The sequence below is a fragment of the Symsagittifera roscoffensis genome, chromosome 4 (assembly GCF_963678635.1).
Source record: "Symsagittifera roscoffensis chromosome 4, txSymRosc1.1, whole genome shotgun sequence".
NCBI lineage: Eukaryota > Metazoa > Xenacoelomorpha > Acoela > Convolutidae > Symsagittifera > Symsagittifera roscoffensis.
Genome location: NC_087065.1, coordinates 4,415,209 through 4,434,954, shown reverse-complemented (window position 1 = coordinate 4,434,954; position 19,746 = coordinate 4,415,209). Strand labels below are relative to the sequence as shown.

General features: G+C 34.9%; 1 protein-coding gene and 1 long non-coding RNA gene across 2 annotated transcripts in view; both read left to right on the top strand.

The window, feature by feature from the left end:
* The first annotated feature begins 687 nt into the window (after positions 1–687).
* On the top strand, positions 688–1,750 carry LOC134845149 (uncharacterized). The gene is made up of 2 exons (XR_010162716.1): positions 688–1,074; positions 1,544–1,750. It is a non-coding gene; the product is annotated as an uncharacterized LOC134845149 (long non-coding RNA).
* A 9,246-nt stretch (positions 1,751–10,996) lies between these two features.
* Positions 10,997–19,746, top strand: part of LOC134844667 (uncharacterized) — a 31,784-nt gene continuing 23,034 nt past the window's right edge. The window contains exons 1-4 of the mRNA XM_063861468.1: positions 10,997–11,006; positions 15,718–15,911; positions 16,357–16,489; positions 16,986–17,203. Of these exons, the coding sequence (XP_063717538.1) occupies positions 15,737–15,911; positions 16,357–16,489; positions 16,986–17,203 (526 nt within the window). The 5' untranslated portion in view covers positions 10,997–11,006; positions 15,718–15,736. The remainder of the gene's footprint in view (positions 11,007–15,717; positions 15,912–16,356; positions 16,490–16,985; positions 17,204–19,746) is intronic.

The window sequence follows — 19,746 nt, the reverse complement described above, 5'->3', positions numbered from 1 at the left end:
GTTTCATTCAGATAAAAAAATATGAGAAATCACCCGAAAAACCAAAAATTATTAATGCTTGGATAACTAAAGTTGTTTGCAAGTCAAAATATACCCCAATTCGGTCGACACGGTCGAATCATAACTCGCTGGGGTCGAGCAAACTTGAGCTGATGTTTTTGGTCGATACGATCAAAACATATGGCGTTCGGTCGAGCATAGTATAGCACTTTTTTCGGCCAAGAAGTCGAATCATACCCGAAATTTGATAAGATGGCCAAAACATCCCGAATTTTAACTCGAAACGGTCAAAACATAAGACTAGCACCACAACCCGTGTCGCAAGATTAAAGTCTAAAAAATAAGCCTGAAAAAATTCAAAGTCACTTAATGAATCATTCCTGAAAATTGAGAGTGTTGGAAAACTTTAATACATATAGGACAAAGCAGAAACGCAAAATCAACTGGACAAACTAACTAAAATGGCGCTAATTTAGTCAAGTCGTTTCGTTTTTGCCTGAAACTTCTCAAAAAAAAACTAAAATCGTTCTCTGAAAAAATTTTTTTATATACATAATATAGAAAATAATAGATCAGAAAAAAGCTTGGTAAAAGTTTCCTGAAATTCCAACGCTGTCGCAACAATAAGAGAAATCTTATCTGGTGAATCGAATTACATTAATACCATTTTCAAAACGATTCCCGTACTGAACTTTTTGTGCCATTTCACGGCTGATCATCCATTTAGCAGGGGAGAGAATATTCTCAGGACTGTTCCCCCATTATGCAGGGCTGTTCACAAGTGAGCATGCGTATTTTTCTACAGACGTGGTCATACCTGGATCTTACATGATCAGACCTGAGTGAAACATGTTCATGCCTGTCGCAGACATGATAACGACTGACTGAAAACTTGACAAATTCATATTTATTTATACATTACTTCTTATCTTGACTAATTGGTCTTTCTTGTTAAAAATTTCACTTTTTCAGATTTTGTTTGAAATGAGCTTATCCAAATTTACCTCCTCGAGTCAAATATCTTCAAATGAAGAAAATTATGTCGCATCTACATCCCAAAAAAGAGGACTTCAGGTTAGTTTCAGGGGGTCAACGGGAGGGATAGTCGAAAAAACTAAGAATCCCCGGTTTGAACTATAAAGCATTAAATTGAAGCAATTCGTCACAAAATTTTTTGGCCAATAACCCTTCAATTTTCGCGAACCAGTAGCCGCAATAATTGCGAATAAATTAAAAAGATTTGATTGGTTGATACTGATGATCTCATTGAATAAATTAACAACAAATGTGCGACTACTTTTTAGCGCATGATTTTTGCAAAATTTGATTGGAACATAAAAATCTTTAAATTTTCGCAAACCAGTAGCCACAATAATTGCGAATAAATTAAAAAGATTCGATTGGTTGATACTACTAATCTCATTGAATAAATTAACAACAAATATGCGACTACTTTTTAACGCATGATTTTTGTCTAGTTTTATTTGTTAAGCATTTATTTAAAGTGATGAATTTTTGACTAACAATTAGCTTATGTTGACAGGAAACAGAGAAAAGTATCCACACGCCCCGCTACCAACGACTCCCTGCTGGCAATTAAAGAAAGATGCATCTAACCGCTACAGTAAATTTTCAACAAAAAACTTCACCAATGTCAAAAAAAATCTGAAAAAAAACTTAAAATTTGAAGTAAAGTGTCACATTATCAAGCTGAGTTTATGATGTTGTTACAATTTAACCATTTCTTTAATTATCTTATAATACTGAAGATAACGATTTGAGCATATTCGGTTCAGGCATGGTCATGTATCCTGCAGGTGTGAGCATGTTTAGTTCAGGTATGATCATGTATCCTGCAGGTGTGAGCATGTTTAGTTCAGGTATGATCATGCATCCTGCAGGTGTGAGCATGTTCAGTTCAGGCATGATCATGCATGCTGCAGGTGTGAGCATATCTTCAGTTAGCACACCTGATGCAGGTCTGATGCAGGTATGTGCATGCCGAATATAGACATGCTGCATATCTGTTACAGACATGAATTTTGCATGATTTTACAATGATCAGATATGATTATGGCCAAAAAGTTCGGTACGGGTTAAAATAAGACAATGTCATAATATGGCAGATAAGATAATATGGTTTTTGAACTATTCTTCAAAACAATGACATCCACTTCACATCAGTTAAACTCTTAGAACAAAATTTTGTGCAACGACAAAATACAAAATGAACTATCGCACGCGATAAATATGAGAAACGTTAATTAGTTTAAGCGCAGAACCAAATTTTCAATCGGAAAGAGTTTGTTATCAGACTTAGGCTTTAGAAATTACCAAAATTTTCCTAATCAAAGTGACAGAACGAGGTCGTTGGTCATTTCAATTGTCTCCCGGGAGAAATGAAGGATGAAATTCAGCTGCAAAACACTGAAAAGAAGACTGTATTTTAGAAAAGTCTTAGAAGCTTTTATTTACACTATTTTTCAGATTACCAGAACGCAGGAAAACTACTTCGTTTCTATTTTTCAATGACAAATTTGGCGATCAAAACGTTTTTAGGCGATTGGGTTAATGCTTATTCATTTTTCCGCTGAACGTGTGATCGACTTTTGGAACAATGTCAGGCTCTATCTATCCCAGTGACTCCAAATTTATTAATGGGAAGATACATTTGAAAGGATTTTTAAGTTCTGAGGTTTTCTCCTAAAAAACTAACTACCTAAATTGCAAATAGTTATCTATAGAAATAATTCAAACAAAAGAGAATTTTTTCTCGTTTTGTCTTGGTGTGGTTTTTATACAGTATTTCAACAACGTACGTAGCTCTGGTTACGTACACCAATTTACTTTCAATGAAGTACTTTCAATGAAGAAGAGTTGTGTATCAAAGTATTTTGTGCAGAAACAATTAATCAGCACTGAACACGCGTTAGACATGCACTAACTGCATTTTGGCAGATGACGTGAAGATCACTTAACACATTTGGCTTTCAAGCCTGATTATAGCTAATTCATTTGATCAACTTAAGATGTCTGTTTGGATATGGTGTTTATTGTTGTTGCTTACATTCTTCGCCACCTCTGGATGTTTCTCTGTTTGTTTCTCCACCCCATTTGACTCGCTCCGCGGTGACAATTTGTGGGGTTGGTCTCCTTTTTAGCTAACTTGTTTGCCACAAAAATGCTTAATTGTGTTGTTATGCAGTTATGATATGTTTCGGGATAGGTACGATTGCGAATTCGCTGTTTCTTAGTTTTCTCGTTTTTGTTTTCCTAGTTTTTAGACCCAAGCGGTGTATGAGACTTATGATAGTTTCTCTCATTTATATTTATGTTTTTCCCACCTTGAACTTTGTGTTTTTTCTGCTATTGGATTTCATCTTTTGGGCCATTCTTACGGTTTTCCTGGGTTCCTGCCTAAATCTTTTCTTTAAGTTTTTGTCGGGTGTTTTCTCAACTCCCCTATGTTAATCCCTTATATTGGATTTTAATAGCATAGTTTTTGTATTTTGAATATCGTTCCTGTCGCTATGTAGGTTGATTTTTCTGGATGTTTGTTCCTCGGCGTCCTGCGCTTAATGACGACTTTGTCTTCGGACCATCGGTCAAGGTCATGATATTGATCCGGTTTGAGCGGCGGCGTTTCTAGGTTCTTCTCATCTAAAACAGTTGATAACCTTACGTTATCACAACCCAACAGCATCCTTTAAATTTTTACCTTGATCTCTGCATTCTTTGCAATTCTGTCCCATTGCCTTTCTTGTCCAGTTGGAAAAGCAGCTGTCCTCGGCTATGTCGAGCGTTGCGTTTGTCCGGGGATAAGTCAGGTGGACACTTATTTACACTGTGTCTCGCAGCGCTGTTTTATTGCCACCCGGCCATCGATAATGAGACACTCGTCGCAGATGCTCAGGCTGTGTCGTGTATTTTTAAAATACTGGGCGTATGATATTAATCGATAACCAGTATCGCTCTTTCACAAGTGCAACTAGGGAACGGGGTTGTTGAGTTGAGTTAGGGTTTTGTGGTAAGCCTGTTGCTGGGAGGCGAGATTAAACCTTGTTCAACTCACTCGCAAAACGGAGGTCCTGTCTGGTGCTCTCGTTTTGCTTGCGCGAATGAGTTGAGACAGTAAATGGTTTTTAAGCTTCTGATCTCGACATGGGTTTCTTTGGATGTGCTTTTTCGCTTTAACTTACTTAAACTTGGAACATCAGAGTCGACTTATGCATTAAAAAGTTTTGATTATCGTCTCAATGGGTCGTTTTGTTTCTCGATTTTGTTTCACGATTTTTGAAGAAAAAAAAAACTAATTCAAACAACAAGTTTTGGAAACAGTTCTTTTAAAGATTTAAAATCTCATCTGCTGGCAAAAAACTACAATCTAGTTGGGTAAGCTACTGAGTAGCAAAGTGTAGTCTGGTTTACTTCAAGTAATGTCACAGGGATTCAAATCTAACAAAAAACGAGGAGAAAATTGTCGAAAAAATATGAAAAGAATGAAAAAAAAAGTTTTTCAATATTTTCATTTTGAAAAAAAAAATAAGGAACTACAACAATTCTTGAATGATCTAACTTGTTATTCATTACGGTTTACGCAGTTTTTGACCAAGGAACAGTCGTGAAAAAATCACTACAAAAAGTGTTTTGTTGCACACACTCTTTTTCGACCACACCCAAAATCTCATAACTCCCGAACTAGTAAAAACAGAGACCGTGGGTATTTTAGATACTGCCATATGTATTGGTGACTGTTTGTTGCATTGAAATCATAATCTGGCTTACTCGTGAAATTCCCGCGTTTTCCAAAAAAATTTAAAAACATTTTTTTTACCGGTTAAAAAAACAATTGTGTGATGGAGGTGTAAAGAATTTGTTATGACGCCATTCATACTACTTTTTATGTCAATAATTTTTGAAATTTAGCCAATCGAAAAAAACAAGGAGCACACACTTTCTCAAAAAATTCAAAAAAATGGTTTTTGGTGAGAATTATTGCAAAACATCAAAAAACCAATTTGTTTGTTTGATATGGCACTAACCCAAATTGAGGACGTTGAAATTTTTTTTTCTTAACCTAGGTGGAATTTTGACCAGAATTTTTTTTCAAATCTATACCGTTTTTTATGGTACAATTGTTTGTCCTCTTGGTTTTTATCTATTTCGTCCTGGCTTCTGCTTTGCAGACAATAATTATTTCCATGATAAACATAATAATTATTTTTTGCAGACAACAATAGTTTTATTGGAATTATTTCCAAGTTCTCTATTGGGATTTTTTGTCTTCTGTGCTACGGGTTGATGTGCACTGTTGTTTTGGAGTTTCCAATCGCTTTGTGATAGCAGTTTTCACGTTTTTTTCCATTTTAGTGGTTTGCTATTTTTCCGAATTCAAAATCTATTTTCATATACATGCTTTGGCTGGATCCTGGTTGTTCCTTTTCCTGATTTTGTCCTCATTCTTCTATTCGTTTCTTGCTCATTTTTCAAGTAACAGTTCCTCTGTATTTGTTATGTTTTCTCGTGTTCTCAAAGTTGACGGTTATTTGGTTTTCACTGACTGAACTGTTTCCCTTTTATAGGGTGTATTATACCTCCCCTGTTCAGGTTAAACGACTCCCTTTTTTCCGCGTTCTCTCTGCTCTGTTCTCGTCACAATATTTCTAGGTTCCTCTCGTGATCTGAGTCTAGCACCGCCTCTCGCGCATTCCTTGAATGGGATGAAGTTTCTTTGTGATGATCTTTAGTTTTTTTTGTACCAGCTGGCCGTTCTTTGCCTGCTGACGTATTTTTTTTTCTTGCGTCTTCAACTCTTTTTGCATGATTGGGAAGCGAATCATATTTTACGATTGTTTGGTTTTCGTTGATTTGTTATGATTGACTTGGCGGGCAACTGAAAATAAATTGTGTGTGGAATTGAGTCATTTTGCTTACAGCTTTCGCTTTTCTCGTTTCCTATTGGTCAGTTTAATGAGCACAATTTTTGCAGGTTTTTTTTAGCTTTGAAATGAAAGCCGTGATCTTAGAATCGACAAATTTCTCGTCATAATAGCTTGCTGTTACTGCTGGACTGACAGAGTGTCCGAAAAACTAGTCAATTAATCCCATCTTTGATCCCGCTTAACGTTTGATTTCGAACTTTGAGTACAAAAATCTATCATTCCCTCTGGTTAGCCTAGACTGTACCGTCTTTGAAATATCTGACGCGCTCAATGCGCTTAACTTACTTTAAGAGTCTGTCAGAATTGAAGAAGCTGTACCATAGAGATAGTATTTGAAACTCTCTGCTGCCCAAACTATACCTAATAACTCTTTTTCATTCGTCGAGTACTTTCCTCGTGTGAGTTCAAAAACCTTTAAGCGTGTGTTAGTGGTACCCATCTTTCAAAGTACAATTGTTTGATGATTCTCGTTCCTAAGATTTGATCAATGTGTAGATTTTCTGTGATTTCAGATACCAGTTTAAAACCTAAACCTTTTAGAAAGTAGATTCATGATCCGCAAGCCATTTAAAATAACGTTTTTCCTTGTTTATCAGGAGAGGCCGCAATGAAGCTGTCTCTGCAGTCAAGTTGGGGGTATGTTTCGTCAGATGATGGAACGAGCCCATAACGCTTTTCTGTTCTTTGTACGTTTTTTGGGCGTTAGGGTTTTCAATTGCCTCCGTTTTCTTAATCATCGGTCTAGTTTATTCCGCTTTGAATATAAACCCAAACTATTCAACTTATTTGCACGCCAATTTACATTTATGTCACGATATGGTCAGCTCCTTTGTGTCAACGCCACCTGGTGTTCGGTTTCTTGCGACGATGAAGATAGCATCTAGAAAAGTAAATGTGTTTTTGCAGTTCAAAAGGATGAAATCGAGTGCTTATTGAATTTTAGATGGAAGTGTTTTTACGGATATGTGCCCGTGTTTATACCTCCGAACAGGCTAAAAAAGCATGGCTTTTTTATTTTGCCGTCTAATGGGAATTTGCGTATGCATATCTTATATCTAACGTCGTAAAAAAATATGTCCCCAGTCCTTGGCTTATGATTGCTTGGGACAAATTGACTAAAATCATTTCCAAATTTGGCATTTGGTTTTTTTATGTTATTGTTTCGAAATTTTTTCGAGTCCAATGCCAATTTGATTGATTGGTCGTTTTGAACTGTAATCACGATAGAGCTAATTAATTGATTGTCAATGCATTTTTCTTGTATCGTTATGTGATCCTGATCTATCAGTTTTTTGACCTCCTCTTTCACTCGTTCTTGTAGGTGTATGGGTAATCCTCTGATTTGCTCTTGCATTGCTTTGAAGTTTTTGACAACTTCGGTTTTCACCATGTTGTTTTTTTTCCGAATCTTGTATATAATTTTCTGCAGTTGCCTTTATTCATTCTGTAGTTGTCTTCTATTGAGTCAATATTTGGGAACTTCTGATGTTTCGGTCCGGTCTGCCATGGTTTAGTTTTTTACCAATTGCCTAAGATGATTTGCCTAAGATGCTTGCTCTGTGAACAACCATTAATACAAATGGGGCTGATTGTACTATTCATCATCAAGATTCGATTAACATTGTTAGTCTACCTGATGGTTCCAGATACACTCCGAACGCGCCAGATTGTGTGCCGCGTCCTTTTTAGATTATATTTCCAGAATGGATATGTTTTATTAGTCTACCCAATGGCACGCTATACGATGTAAGCACGCGAGGTTGTGTGCCACATTTTTTGGGATACGTTTTTAAACCGGATGTGTTTTTTTAGTCTTCCTAATGGCTCGATATACACTAATCACGCCAGATTGTGTGCCGCATTCTTTTTAGTTATAGTGCTTCTGAGCCGTTTGCAGAGGTAAAATCTGCAAATTCTACCAGGTCCATAATAACTTCTTGTTGCTCCTAGGGCAAGTCCACGTCTCAATTTTTGAAATAAATGACGTTAGAAGATTGGCACACCTTTCGGATATGACTTCTTCTTTCACTTTTGGATTATATTTTGTCTTTTGCCGGGCAAGTTTGGAGGTGTGTTGCCAAAAACATATTACCCCATTTGTAGCAATATTTGTTTTTTTGTTTTTTGTATTTTATGGAGACTTGCCTGGGTTTTTCTTGGTTTCGATTCTAGAATTTCTCTTTTTGTCCACGGCCCCTGCTTTCTCCAGTTTATGATTATATACGATTTTGCTGTTGGTTAATGAGTCCAGCTCGTTCTTGTTTTATGGTAACTTGACTTCCCGATGCATTGGCGTGACCTTGACTTTGCTTCTTTATCGTTTGGTTACGCTCTAAGTTTTCTGCCGGCGAATGTTTCTGTTACAAGCTCCTTCGAAATCTTCTCGTTCAGTTTTTGTGCTGCGAACATGTCCCTTGCCCGATCATCTTCGCCCATCCCAGTCGGCTCTGAATGCCAGGGTGACCAACTCCGCTTGGATTTGCTCCAATGAAACATTTTTTCGGATTCTGTAGATAGTATTGTACTGTTGAAAGGCCATAGTTTTTTTCTGTTAGAAATACGTCCATGAGTTCTTCCCACAGGTTTTTCGTGGATTCTGATTGAGTGTCATTATTTGATTTCCTCTGTCTGAATTGTCTTTGGCCTTTATGCCCGAGGCTTAGGTGGATGTAGCTTTTGACTTTAGTGACCGCTTCATCGTAGTAATGTTTCGCCCGTTTCTACCATTTGATAGGTTTTTCAACGTTTCTGAATTCTCTATTTCTTTTTTTGTGTTTGATTTTCGTCGTCTGTTGGGTCTTTTAGTATTGGCTCTGGTGGTTTGAATATGTTTGCAGGTCGATTTCGCAGTAATCGTTGCCAGTTTTTCGCGATTATCGCCATTTTTAATCAAAATTTCATTTGGCATACTCTACTGGCGGTTCCGTCGCATGGCAACGCCAGAACGGCGGAATGCTTAAACGATTTTTTTTGTTCGTTACCTGCTGATTGCGCCATGTTATACTGTGATTCAATACCGTACGTAACTTTGGTTGTGTACACCAATTTGAAAAAAAAATAATTTTCAACCTAGATTAGTTCGCTCAATTAAGAAAACGTATGTATCAAAGTCTTTTGTTCAGATACAAATAATCGACAAAGAACTCGCGTTAGACATGCACTAACTGCATGTTCACAGGTGCCGTGAGGGTCACCTAACATACTTGATCTTCCAGGCGAACATAAAAAAAGTCATTATATCAAACAACTTAGTATGTTCAGTTTACCCATAGAACAAGAATAGCCGTTTACTGTGCAAGTAGCACAGATTGTTCCGACTATACATTAAAAACGCAACAAAGTTTTTTCAAATTATTGTCGTTTTTTCGGGCTGGTGGATTAGGTATATAAGGCAAAAAAGTGGGGTACAAAAACTTGGAGATTAGGTTTATTTTCAGCCATACTAAAATAAGCAAAATGAAAACATATCATGATGAAAAATTACTAGAAGAACGAAAAAATATTCAAGTTTTTTGAAGTTTTTTGAATTTTTGAAACTTATGATTCCAAGAAGGCGTTAAAAAACACAAGGTAAACAAACGTTACCTAAGTAAAACTAAATTTTATGTTTTAAATTAGGCTATTAAAAGTGTTTAAGCCAAAATAAGACTGCTCGCTCGCTTATTCGCTCGAAAGAGGACATAAAAACTTAAAAAATCAAATCGGTTTTTCTCGACGCTGGGAAAAATTTGTACAAAATTTTTTAAAGTGGTACAAATTACATCTCTAAGGGCTTTCATTCAACCCAGTCCGATGGTTATTTGTGGTAGCTGATTTTGCTTGAAAAACAAAAAAGAAAAAAAAACTAAAACACACCCGAATACAAAGTTCCTCTCCATTTTCAATGGTCGGAACAATAATGGATAAACATGTTATGTACGAATCCAGCTACATGACAGTGGAGATCCGCGGTGTTTAACAAGGCCTCAAAATTAAATATTAATGATTCAAGACATCATTTTTCGCTCTTTAAGCACAACCATTAGGGTTCTCAAGCAAGCTATTCAGGCTGTTTTTCTAGACATCGTGCAAATTTATGGAGTTTTTCCTTGCTCTCCAAATCCTAACTTTAATATTTTAGTAGAATATTAATATTCTACTAAAATAATTACCCAACCTAATGGAACAAAACACCTAAATCAAAAGATCACACACCGCTCGAATCATTGGTAAGTTTTTGAATAAAATTTATGATCCATTTGAAAAAACCTCCAGCTGAAAATAGTGCGGTTTTTGGTGTGTTTTTTTTCTCACACTGAGAATACGTATCTTATGTCTCAAAATATAATAATCTAATATTTATAAGGTAATACTGTCATATATCCATACTTCAAAAACTGAAAATTAGATAATCACAAAAAATTATAATGCAAAAAGACCATTTTTTCTGGGACTTAAATTAGAGAAAGCTCAATTGGTACCATTATTTATCATAATATTTAGCACTCCACCCAGAATCCGCCAATAAAGTGAACATCAGCAGCAAATGTCAGTCTTGAAGAGGATGAAATCCAGTTAATAGAATGATAGAAAAAACGAATCGAAATAATTCCAAATAAATTTTAAGTTCAGCAAACAATAACTTCACTTTTTCTCATCGACTTCTACATGCATCACAAATCGGAACTTGGATTTACTTAGGAAATTTTAATAATCAAAGTTGAAAAATATATTGAAAAAATGTTGTGACTACAAGTGATTGACGTCATTCTACGGTAATGATTATAAATAAATAAATAAATTTTAAAATTTATCTTCAACTTAAACATGGATTGGACAGAATGCTCCTTATAGATTAACGTCATTATAACGTAAGACCACAATCTTAGCTGAAAATATTCGTTTATTATACCACTTACAGCAGTAGAATAAAACAAAGCGTTTTCACTAATATTTTTCTATCAAAGAAACGGTACATAGAAAAACTGATAAATTAAAAAATAAAATGACAGGTACAAAGAAAGATCACACTAGATGATAACTGCCAAAGCCAAACCCATATTTTTAATTTTTAATGCCAAAAAAGTAAGTGAAAAATAAATTTTATGTTTTGAACAGCTTAAGGACTTTTTTCAACTCGATTCAAGGTCCGCGAATTTAGAAAAGACTAGCCCGACCCAAATTTGGCTATTGCAGATTGGCTTGACCAAAAAATAGAGATTGGTGCGACCAAATCTTGGCACGGTAATAACTGAGGGGAGTGGTGGTGAAGTGTTTACGTGTTTGCCTCTCAATCGAAAGGTCGGATGTTCGAGGCCCACCATGATCCGTGCTCGTTGCTTGAGGGTGAGGCAACATTACCCAGCCCAGAAACATACCAAAAAAATTGCATGTAGCTCTTAAGCAGAGATACAACAGCGGTTTGTCTTCATGAACGGTACTGCGCGTATTGTTTCTTTCCCTCGTGGATAACTGGTCCTAACTTAATTTAACAGCGCGACCAAAAATGCCACAGCGACAGGTGCGATATAAGAAAACGACACGACTGACGCGCGCGAAATTCGGCTATTGCAAATCGGTGCGACGGAATTTCGGTAATTCATATCCATGCGACCGAAACAACGCATTCTTATTCGAAATTCGGCTATTGCAAATCGGTGCGACGGAATTTCGGTAATTCATATCCATGCGACCGAAACAACGCATTCTTATTCGAAATTAGTCTACATCATTTTTTCCTTTCAAATTTTGCCTCGATTTTCTTTTCACTTCTTTTTACCTCCACTTTCGGAATTTTAGAACTCAGGACGTTCGCAAAAAAAATGCGACTACGTTAAGATTGTCCTGGCGCGACAAAATCAGAGAATCCGAATTTCGATGCAATTAGATTATTACTATACAGCGCGACTTTAACGCACGCTTCGTCTATAAAGTTCTGTCTAGAAGGCATTCTTCAATGCATTTGAGATGAAAACAAAAAGGAAATGATTTTTACCAAGTGATTATGAAACGACTCAAATTAGCTAAATGTGTTGATCAAAACCAAATTTAAAATTTATATGCAGCTTAACCATGTAAGAGATATCTGTTTCGTTTTTACTTAAATTTAAAAATGAATACTAAACAATCGCGAAGTCCAACTAATTAATAATCGACATTTCGCCCCGGGCTGACCAAAAATGCAAATCATACATTTTTCATATACGGAAGAAAGATAATCAGAAAATTTTCATGCTATTCCAAAAGTTCAGAAAATTGCATGAAAGGTCTGTGGATAGTCATTTTTCATATATAGTCTCTCAAAATTTAGGGTGATGTTCGTAACCGAATACAAGTGACTATGACCTTGGTTACTCAAAAGTAGAGTAACCACAGTTTCGACAGTCCTGAAACTATAATATTTTTGGAACGGCCTGAATTGTCTTAAACTTGTCTAACACAAATAATATCATGAAGTATCGAACTTTTAAATTTTGGTAAACATTTTCAAAGATAATTTTTTTTTCCAATTTGAATTTTTAATGGATCATGCATTGATCAAGGAACACGAAAACATGCCATACAAAATGTATTGGCGTCTTAGACGTTTTTGAAAATTTTTATTCAGCGAAACGGAAAAAAAACTCATTTTTTGTGTGTCCAGGACTTCGTAATTAAGTTTTGCATGCATTTTCTAAAATTTAATTGAGAAAAAAATTTGTTTTACGATCAAAATAAAATTAAAAAAGTTTTTGGGGCACAACTACTCAGAAAAAATTTTTGCTGTCGCCATCAAAAAAAAACTTGTATAACAGTGGATTACAATTCCGTTGTTTATATAGCAATATAAAAAATCATAATCGATTAAAATTGATAAAAATAATTTTTTTGGAAGTTAATGATGCGAGTTTCAATTTTTTTTTCAAAATTTTGTGGAAATTGTATAATAAGAATCCGATGTTCTTATAACAAAACAAAACCTTATAATCGATTATAATCGACAAAAAATGGTTTTTTTTCGGGGGTTATTAGTACAGTTTCTGATTTTTTAAAAAATATATGGAAATTGTATAATTAGAGTCCGTAATTAGACTATAATCGATTATAATCGATAAAATTGTGTTTTTTTTGGAAGTTATTGATGCAATTTCTTTTTTTTTTTCAAAGTTATATGAAAATTGTCCTATTAGAATTTTTTGATTAAAAAACAGTTTTTTTTTATACATGATTATACACCGACTTATTAGCCAAGTAAGAAAAAAAGTTCTTCGAAAATTCGATATCTCCATTTTAACAAAATGTATGAAATTTTTATGATGAATTACTATTTTTTCATAGACTTAGTTCATGAAATTGTATGATTCACATTTTCCGTCTATTGAGGTCAATTCGGCTTCTCAATAATTGAGTGTTGAGTAAGGATTCAGGGATCTTAAGCTGCTCCCTCCTCACTTTTTTTCTTGTTCTATTTGCATAATGTTTGTAATTTTCATTTGTAAAAGTAGGTTCCCTAGTTTCAAATCTTTAAATTGCAGTTTTTCTGGTCAATTTTCGCACACAGCGGCAAATGAAAGCTCTTGTTTTGGATGGAGTGACGCTTATATCGTTTTATCCAACTAGTTTGGTACAATTGAAGGTTATAAGGTCCAGTTAACTCTCTAGAGTTTGTTGAATCATTTTGATTTATGGATTTTGCAAGGGAGCTAGGCAAGTTTGCTATAGTGCTAGGCAAGTAAGGCAACAAGACGTTAAGGCGACAAGACAGACATTTAGACGACAAAAATCTATTAGCATCTAAAACTACATCAAATATTAGCAATGCTATCCCATAGACTTTTTACCATAACGAACCACCTCAATTCGAGAGCTTAACCCGAGTTATTTTCTCATTTAAAAATGGTTGACGCGTAAATAATACCTGAAACCGTTTTGTATTTCCCAGAATTGTTTTTAACCATCATTTTACATTTTTTATTTCTCAGAAAAATATTTCGCGGGTTAAAGCAATCCTTTAGCTTCGTAAATTTCTCAAATTTAAACTTTGTCGTCTAAAAGTACCAACAAAAACGTTTGTCGCCTTAATGGCTGTCCCCTTATTTGCCAGTCACACTCTGCAAGGTTTTTTCCGCACTGGAGGTTCATCGATTATCATCAATTATATTGCATTTTCCTTGTCAATCGCAATTCATTTGGGTTATCATCAATTATACACCAATAAAAAAATGGTTTATACTTCCAATAATTTTATACCAATATAAAAATTATTATCGGTTATGATTGATAAAAATGGAATTTCTTGGATGTTATTGATGCAACTTCTATTTTTTTTAAGAACATTTTTTCCTGTTTTTGCAGTTGCAACGTTTTACATTTCATAACTTTTTTTCATCACATGATGTTTTATACTTTTAGACTTTCTCTACTTTATCAATTTGGAAAATTAACAATTTACTTACTTATTTTTTTTACCTTGGCCAAGGAAAAAATTACCATTCCCCCACTTTTGATATAGCTATTGATTCGCTAGTACGCGTTAGTCCATCCCGAAAGAGTGTTTTAGTTACGCGTTGTTGCATTATTTCGCACAACTGCTAGGAGCGTAAAATAATTTCAAAACAATTTAAAGTTGTTAAATATTGTAACATTTATTTTTACTCCTCTAAAAAGAAACAGAAAACGTTCATCTTTTTCTAAAATAAAATCATCTTGAATTCAATTGCAACATAGTTATTTATTGCTGTAAAAAAACTACAATCTAAAATTCTCATTCACTCTTTTGAAAAAAGACTGCTTGTATCAAGGCAAAGCCCTGAATGTTTCGACTGTCCATAAACTGGTCTCGAAATAATTTTGGTTAATGAAATAATGACAAACGATGAATTTTAAGCTGATTATTAAGAATTTTGTGTTGAACTTCGAAGAACAATTAGTCTGCATCAATTGAAATTTGAACGAATTTTTGGTGCGGGATAATGCGCGTTAAACTTTTAGGATCAAAGTATCACGGCGATCTCTTAGTCACGCTAGTCTATTAATGAGCGTTTCACAGCAATCAATAAGTCAGAAGTGTCTGGTGGTAAGCGCGCCCCTTTTAGGACCACCATGATCTAAGGGAAATATTTTTGAGAATATGACTGAGTAAAAGACCACCCCCGAGCATATATATTCCTTACCTTCTCGGAAAGTCGGAACAACTAACAGAAAACGGTCAGCTCATACTGTAAAATAAAATCATCTTAAATTCAACGGCAACTGCTACGAGCGTAAAATAACTTCAAATTATTTAAGGCTGTAAAATGCTGTAATACAATTTTTTCATTCACTCCTTTAAAAAACAAACAGAAAACGGTCAGTTTTAATGTTTCATTCACTCCTTTAAAAAACAAACAGAAAACGGTCAGTTTTAATGTAGAGTAAAATCATCTCAAATTCAGCGTCAAAATGAGCAATAGAAAACGCCGATATGGAATAAGACAATACATTATTTGTCTGCTTACTGAAGAGTATTAATACGCGGTTGTCTAAGTACTGCTACGTAACCACTGAAAAACTATCAAACCATAAACCAGATTTTTCGTGACAACATACATTGTCGCATATTTTGCTCGACGTTCGCATAATGGCGACAGAATCTAAATACGATTGAATCAATTTATTAATTTTTCAGTGACAACATTCAATTTGAGTGTCCACAGAGCTTTTTAAGTCATATAATCACATATTTTTGGTCTGACAATTTGATTACTTTACAGTTCATTCATATTTGCAACTAAAATTTTTTTCAGAACAAACATTTTATTTTCATTTTTTTACACAGCCCAATTAAACAGACGATCATGAATTTGAGTCAGCTGGTATACTACTCGATTGCTGTCTGGATCTTCAGCTGGACGATGGCGTGTGTTGGAGGCGATACCAACAAGGGAGGACTGGATTGTATCAATCAAATGGAGACCTCCAAAGGGCAATGTTATCTAAGACAAGGAAATGGACAGGGACAATGTTGTCAGGGTTAGCCACTCCTCCCCTATTTATTTTACTCCTGCTCGCTCCCCCCTTTGAGTAAGTTATTGTCACAACTCCAGCCCCCCCCCCCCCCCCCCTCCTCCGCTCACATTTCTTCCGAAAGCTTTTTAAAGCTTTTTTGATATTTGTCAGCTATCACTCCAGTTTTTAGCAAATTCTTTCCTACTCCAAATTCTTTCAGTTTTTAGCATCAAAATACTTTCAGTTTTTAGCATCAAAATACTTTCAGGTTGCATTCTTCGCTGACTCCAAATAATTAGTTTCACATATTTATTGATTTGTCAAATCAATTTTCACCTGACTATTTTCTAATATTACCGAAAACATCCCCGCTGATTGAAATAATGTATCACTATTCTGGGCCACGCTCTTTGTCACGCACGTTGAAATTAGTCAATCATGAATGTAATAAAACTTTGCTTTGTTTTAGTGTTCAAATCCGAGGATTGTCGCCACGAACTCACTACGCCAGAAGACGATGCCCCCCCTTATTTGGGGTTCATGCCCAACTCTCTTTCTTTCGAGAGAAACAGAAACCAGCTGTGTGTTCATGGACTTGAAATGTGTGTGAACCCCGAATCATTGAACATCATTAAACACATCATTATTTCTTTAACGGAAAATTGTCGAAATATTTTTTGAGATTGTTGTGTAAAAACATGATTAATCTTATTAAACAATCGTTTGTTAAATTTTGTTAATTTTTGTTTTTTTTAAGCTGCAACTGTAGAGTCAAATTACTCACATTTTCGAAAGTTCGCCGCTCCAATAATTCCAAAAAGTCAAAAAAATATATATACGACTCGCAATCCGATAATTTATAATAATTTCCATTGATAATACGATAATTTCCAACCAATTCCAATAAAAAATTCCAACCAATTTCCAACCAATTCCAAAAACATTTCCAACCAATTTCCAACCAATTTCTAACCATTTTCATCAAAAAAGTATATACGACTTGCAATACGATAATTTCTACCAAATTTTTTACCAAGTGACTGTGAGTTTAAGACTGTTAGTATAGGTACTGATCTTTTGTGTACTGTTTGTAATTAGGAGAGCTGGGGACAAAACAGCAGGTCTGTTTGGCTTCCAGTTTTATCTCAGGAAGTGGCACAAAGACTGGGTAAAAGAAGAACTGTCATCTCTAAATTTGATGCTACCATCGGACTCCCGTCTTCCTCCCGTGGTGCACAAGAATCCCGAACTGAACCCCTTGAAGGATGTCATCATGTGCATTGGGATGGGGACGGAGATCAATTCCACATCACCTGGTAAGTAAGTGGGAGGGATCAAGTTATCAAGTTAGCACCCCCCCCCCCCCCCCCCCCCCCCCAATAGAGCAAGTTGAGATCCTCCACCCCAGCGCTTAATTTAACTTAAATTTGCTACGCGCTGCATGTAAAATGCTCGATTCTGATTGGCTGAAAATTACCAACTTAGAACCAAGTTAACATCCTCCCCCCTAAACGTGTTTAGGGGGGGGGGGGGAGGATGTTAAATTGGTCCTGTAAGTGTGAATAAACAAGAGCGCACACCTTTTGCAACTTTTTCACTCCTTATACTAATTTTAGAAAATACTTTGCGACTATATGTTACGTAAGAAACTATTTTGAAAGAAGTTATTTTGAGCTCTGTCGATAATTGGTAACACAGCCAGATAATTATATTATTATGACGTGTTGAGTATATGACCACCAGCGAGCTTTTTGGTAAGAATTAGCAAATGAAGCATGTTCAAGCTGACATCATCAAATAAAAATTATATAACTTATTCACTGCTTTAAATGTTTGATGTACCATACAGTTCATGTAAATATACCACTATATTGTAAAATTGGCCAATTTTTTACATGCGAGCTTAAACTTAAAAGCTAAAAAAATTTCATTGCATAACGAAGACATTAATAGGTAGTTGATTTTTGGTTCCAGACGTTTTAGTTTCGAAATTTTTCCGTAAATGAGTGTAATGTTGTATAAACAACGAAACTAAGATTTTTTGGGCTGAATGTAATACGCTATTTGTTTGAATAACAGGCGATAAAATGATCTATGTTTAAACTATAATTAAACAGGGACCTACTTAACAATTTCCATCCCTTTCAAGAAAGGGGGGGAATTAATGAGTAGATCAGAATGGTCCATTTTTCGACCAATCAGAATGCAGCAAATTAGTGCTAATTTACTGCATTTATTAATAGGGGTGGAGATTCTTAAGTAGGTACCAAAGGGGGGGGGAGAGATTGTTAAGTAGATCCTTAATCAGTTTTAACTAATTATAATGTTTAAACTGTTTAAACCCAACTTATTAAAAAATTTCTGTTCTTCTCAGCAAAAAACCTGAACGTTTCACCTGCCCCATAAAATCCAAAGAAAAGTTTCAATCAACAAATTGATACAATTTTCAAAAAAAAGAAACCATTTACTTTATCGTCTCCCAAATCGGTCCATGGGAGATAAAAGACAATTTAGTTACAAGATAATTTTTTAGAATAGAAATATGTCCCAGATTTAATTATCAAAGCATCATTAAAACGTCAATTTAATCATTTTTGTAGCTCAAATTGTATGAAAAAGTTTCAAAATAATTACATTTTGCCAATTCATTGCACATGCATAAACTATACAAAATTAATTTTCATGAACAATACATGCTTGGGGAGAACATTCTGCGGTTAGTCACTTGAGGGGGAGATTGTACGGTTCATCGAACTTATTAGAAAAACTTGAAGTTTTTGATTTTTTTTGCATTTGATCTCCTAGAACTCTTTGTTAAGAACCAAGTGATAAAATTTGCGTCTGGTAACAGGTTATTGAACCCTTTTATCTGCTTCAATTGTATTTGAAAGAAATAACCCTGCCGCTCGGTTTTTGAAAAGACAAAAAATGATATCTTTATGATTTTCATAGGACGCTTTTGTAGAACTTTTTAATTATCCCAAATTGGCAAATCTCAAACCCCATTTCTACGCAAAATGGCAACAGATGACAGATGAAACACTTACTATACTCAGGTGAAAAAGCCTCAGCAAAATTATTGGCGTTTTCAAAACCGTTTTCAAAGCCAATAATTTTGCAAGAAAATATCGCAGGCGCACCAACTTTTTTTTCAGCTCAAAACTTCCTTATTATGAGTTGATATTTGCAAAGTTTGTCATAAAAAACTTGCTAAAACTAAATTATATTTCTGCAAAAATGAGCCATCTCGAGCACAAAAAAAATCGGTTGCTTTTTTTAAAAATTGAAAATCAGAAACTTTCAAAATCAAACTTTTCCAATTGAAAACCACTTAAATCCAATTCGTCCTGGTGAAAAAAAAATTAATCTGATTTTCTCAAAAAAAATCCAGCTTTTATGACCTGGAAAAAATCCATTTTTTAGTATTGAGAACAATTCAAATCTAGTTTTTCCCAATACAAAAAATTAAATCAAAATTCTCCCAATGGAAACAAAAAGAATTCATACTTTCGGAGTATTTTAACCGCAGACAATTTTTTCCAAGTAAAAACAACAAACAAGTATTTGAACAAGGAAAACCGGTCACTGTGCGACACAGCAGTTATTGTCGGTAACTACGGTTACTGTCCGTGTTAGCAGCACAGAATGTTCCGACCATAGTCTGAAAAACTAGAAAATAAAAACGAATATCATTTTCAAGTTAGTTTCGTTCTTTTTGCGTGATGTGATAAAAGAATCTGAACGAATAATTTGAATTTAGGCATATTGGACTGTCGTCTTTCAATTGACCAATTGGAAGACAGTCCTTGTAAGAAAATTGCTAGAAAAAAATAAACTGTAATTTTGAAGTTTTAAATAA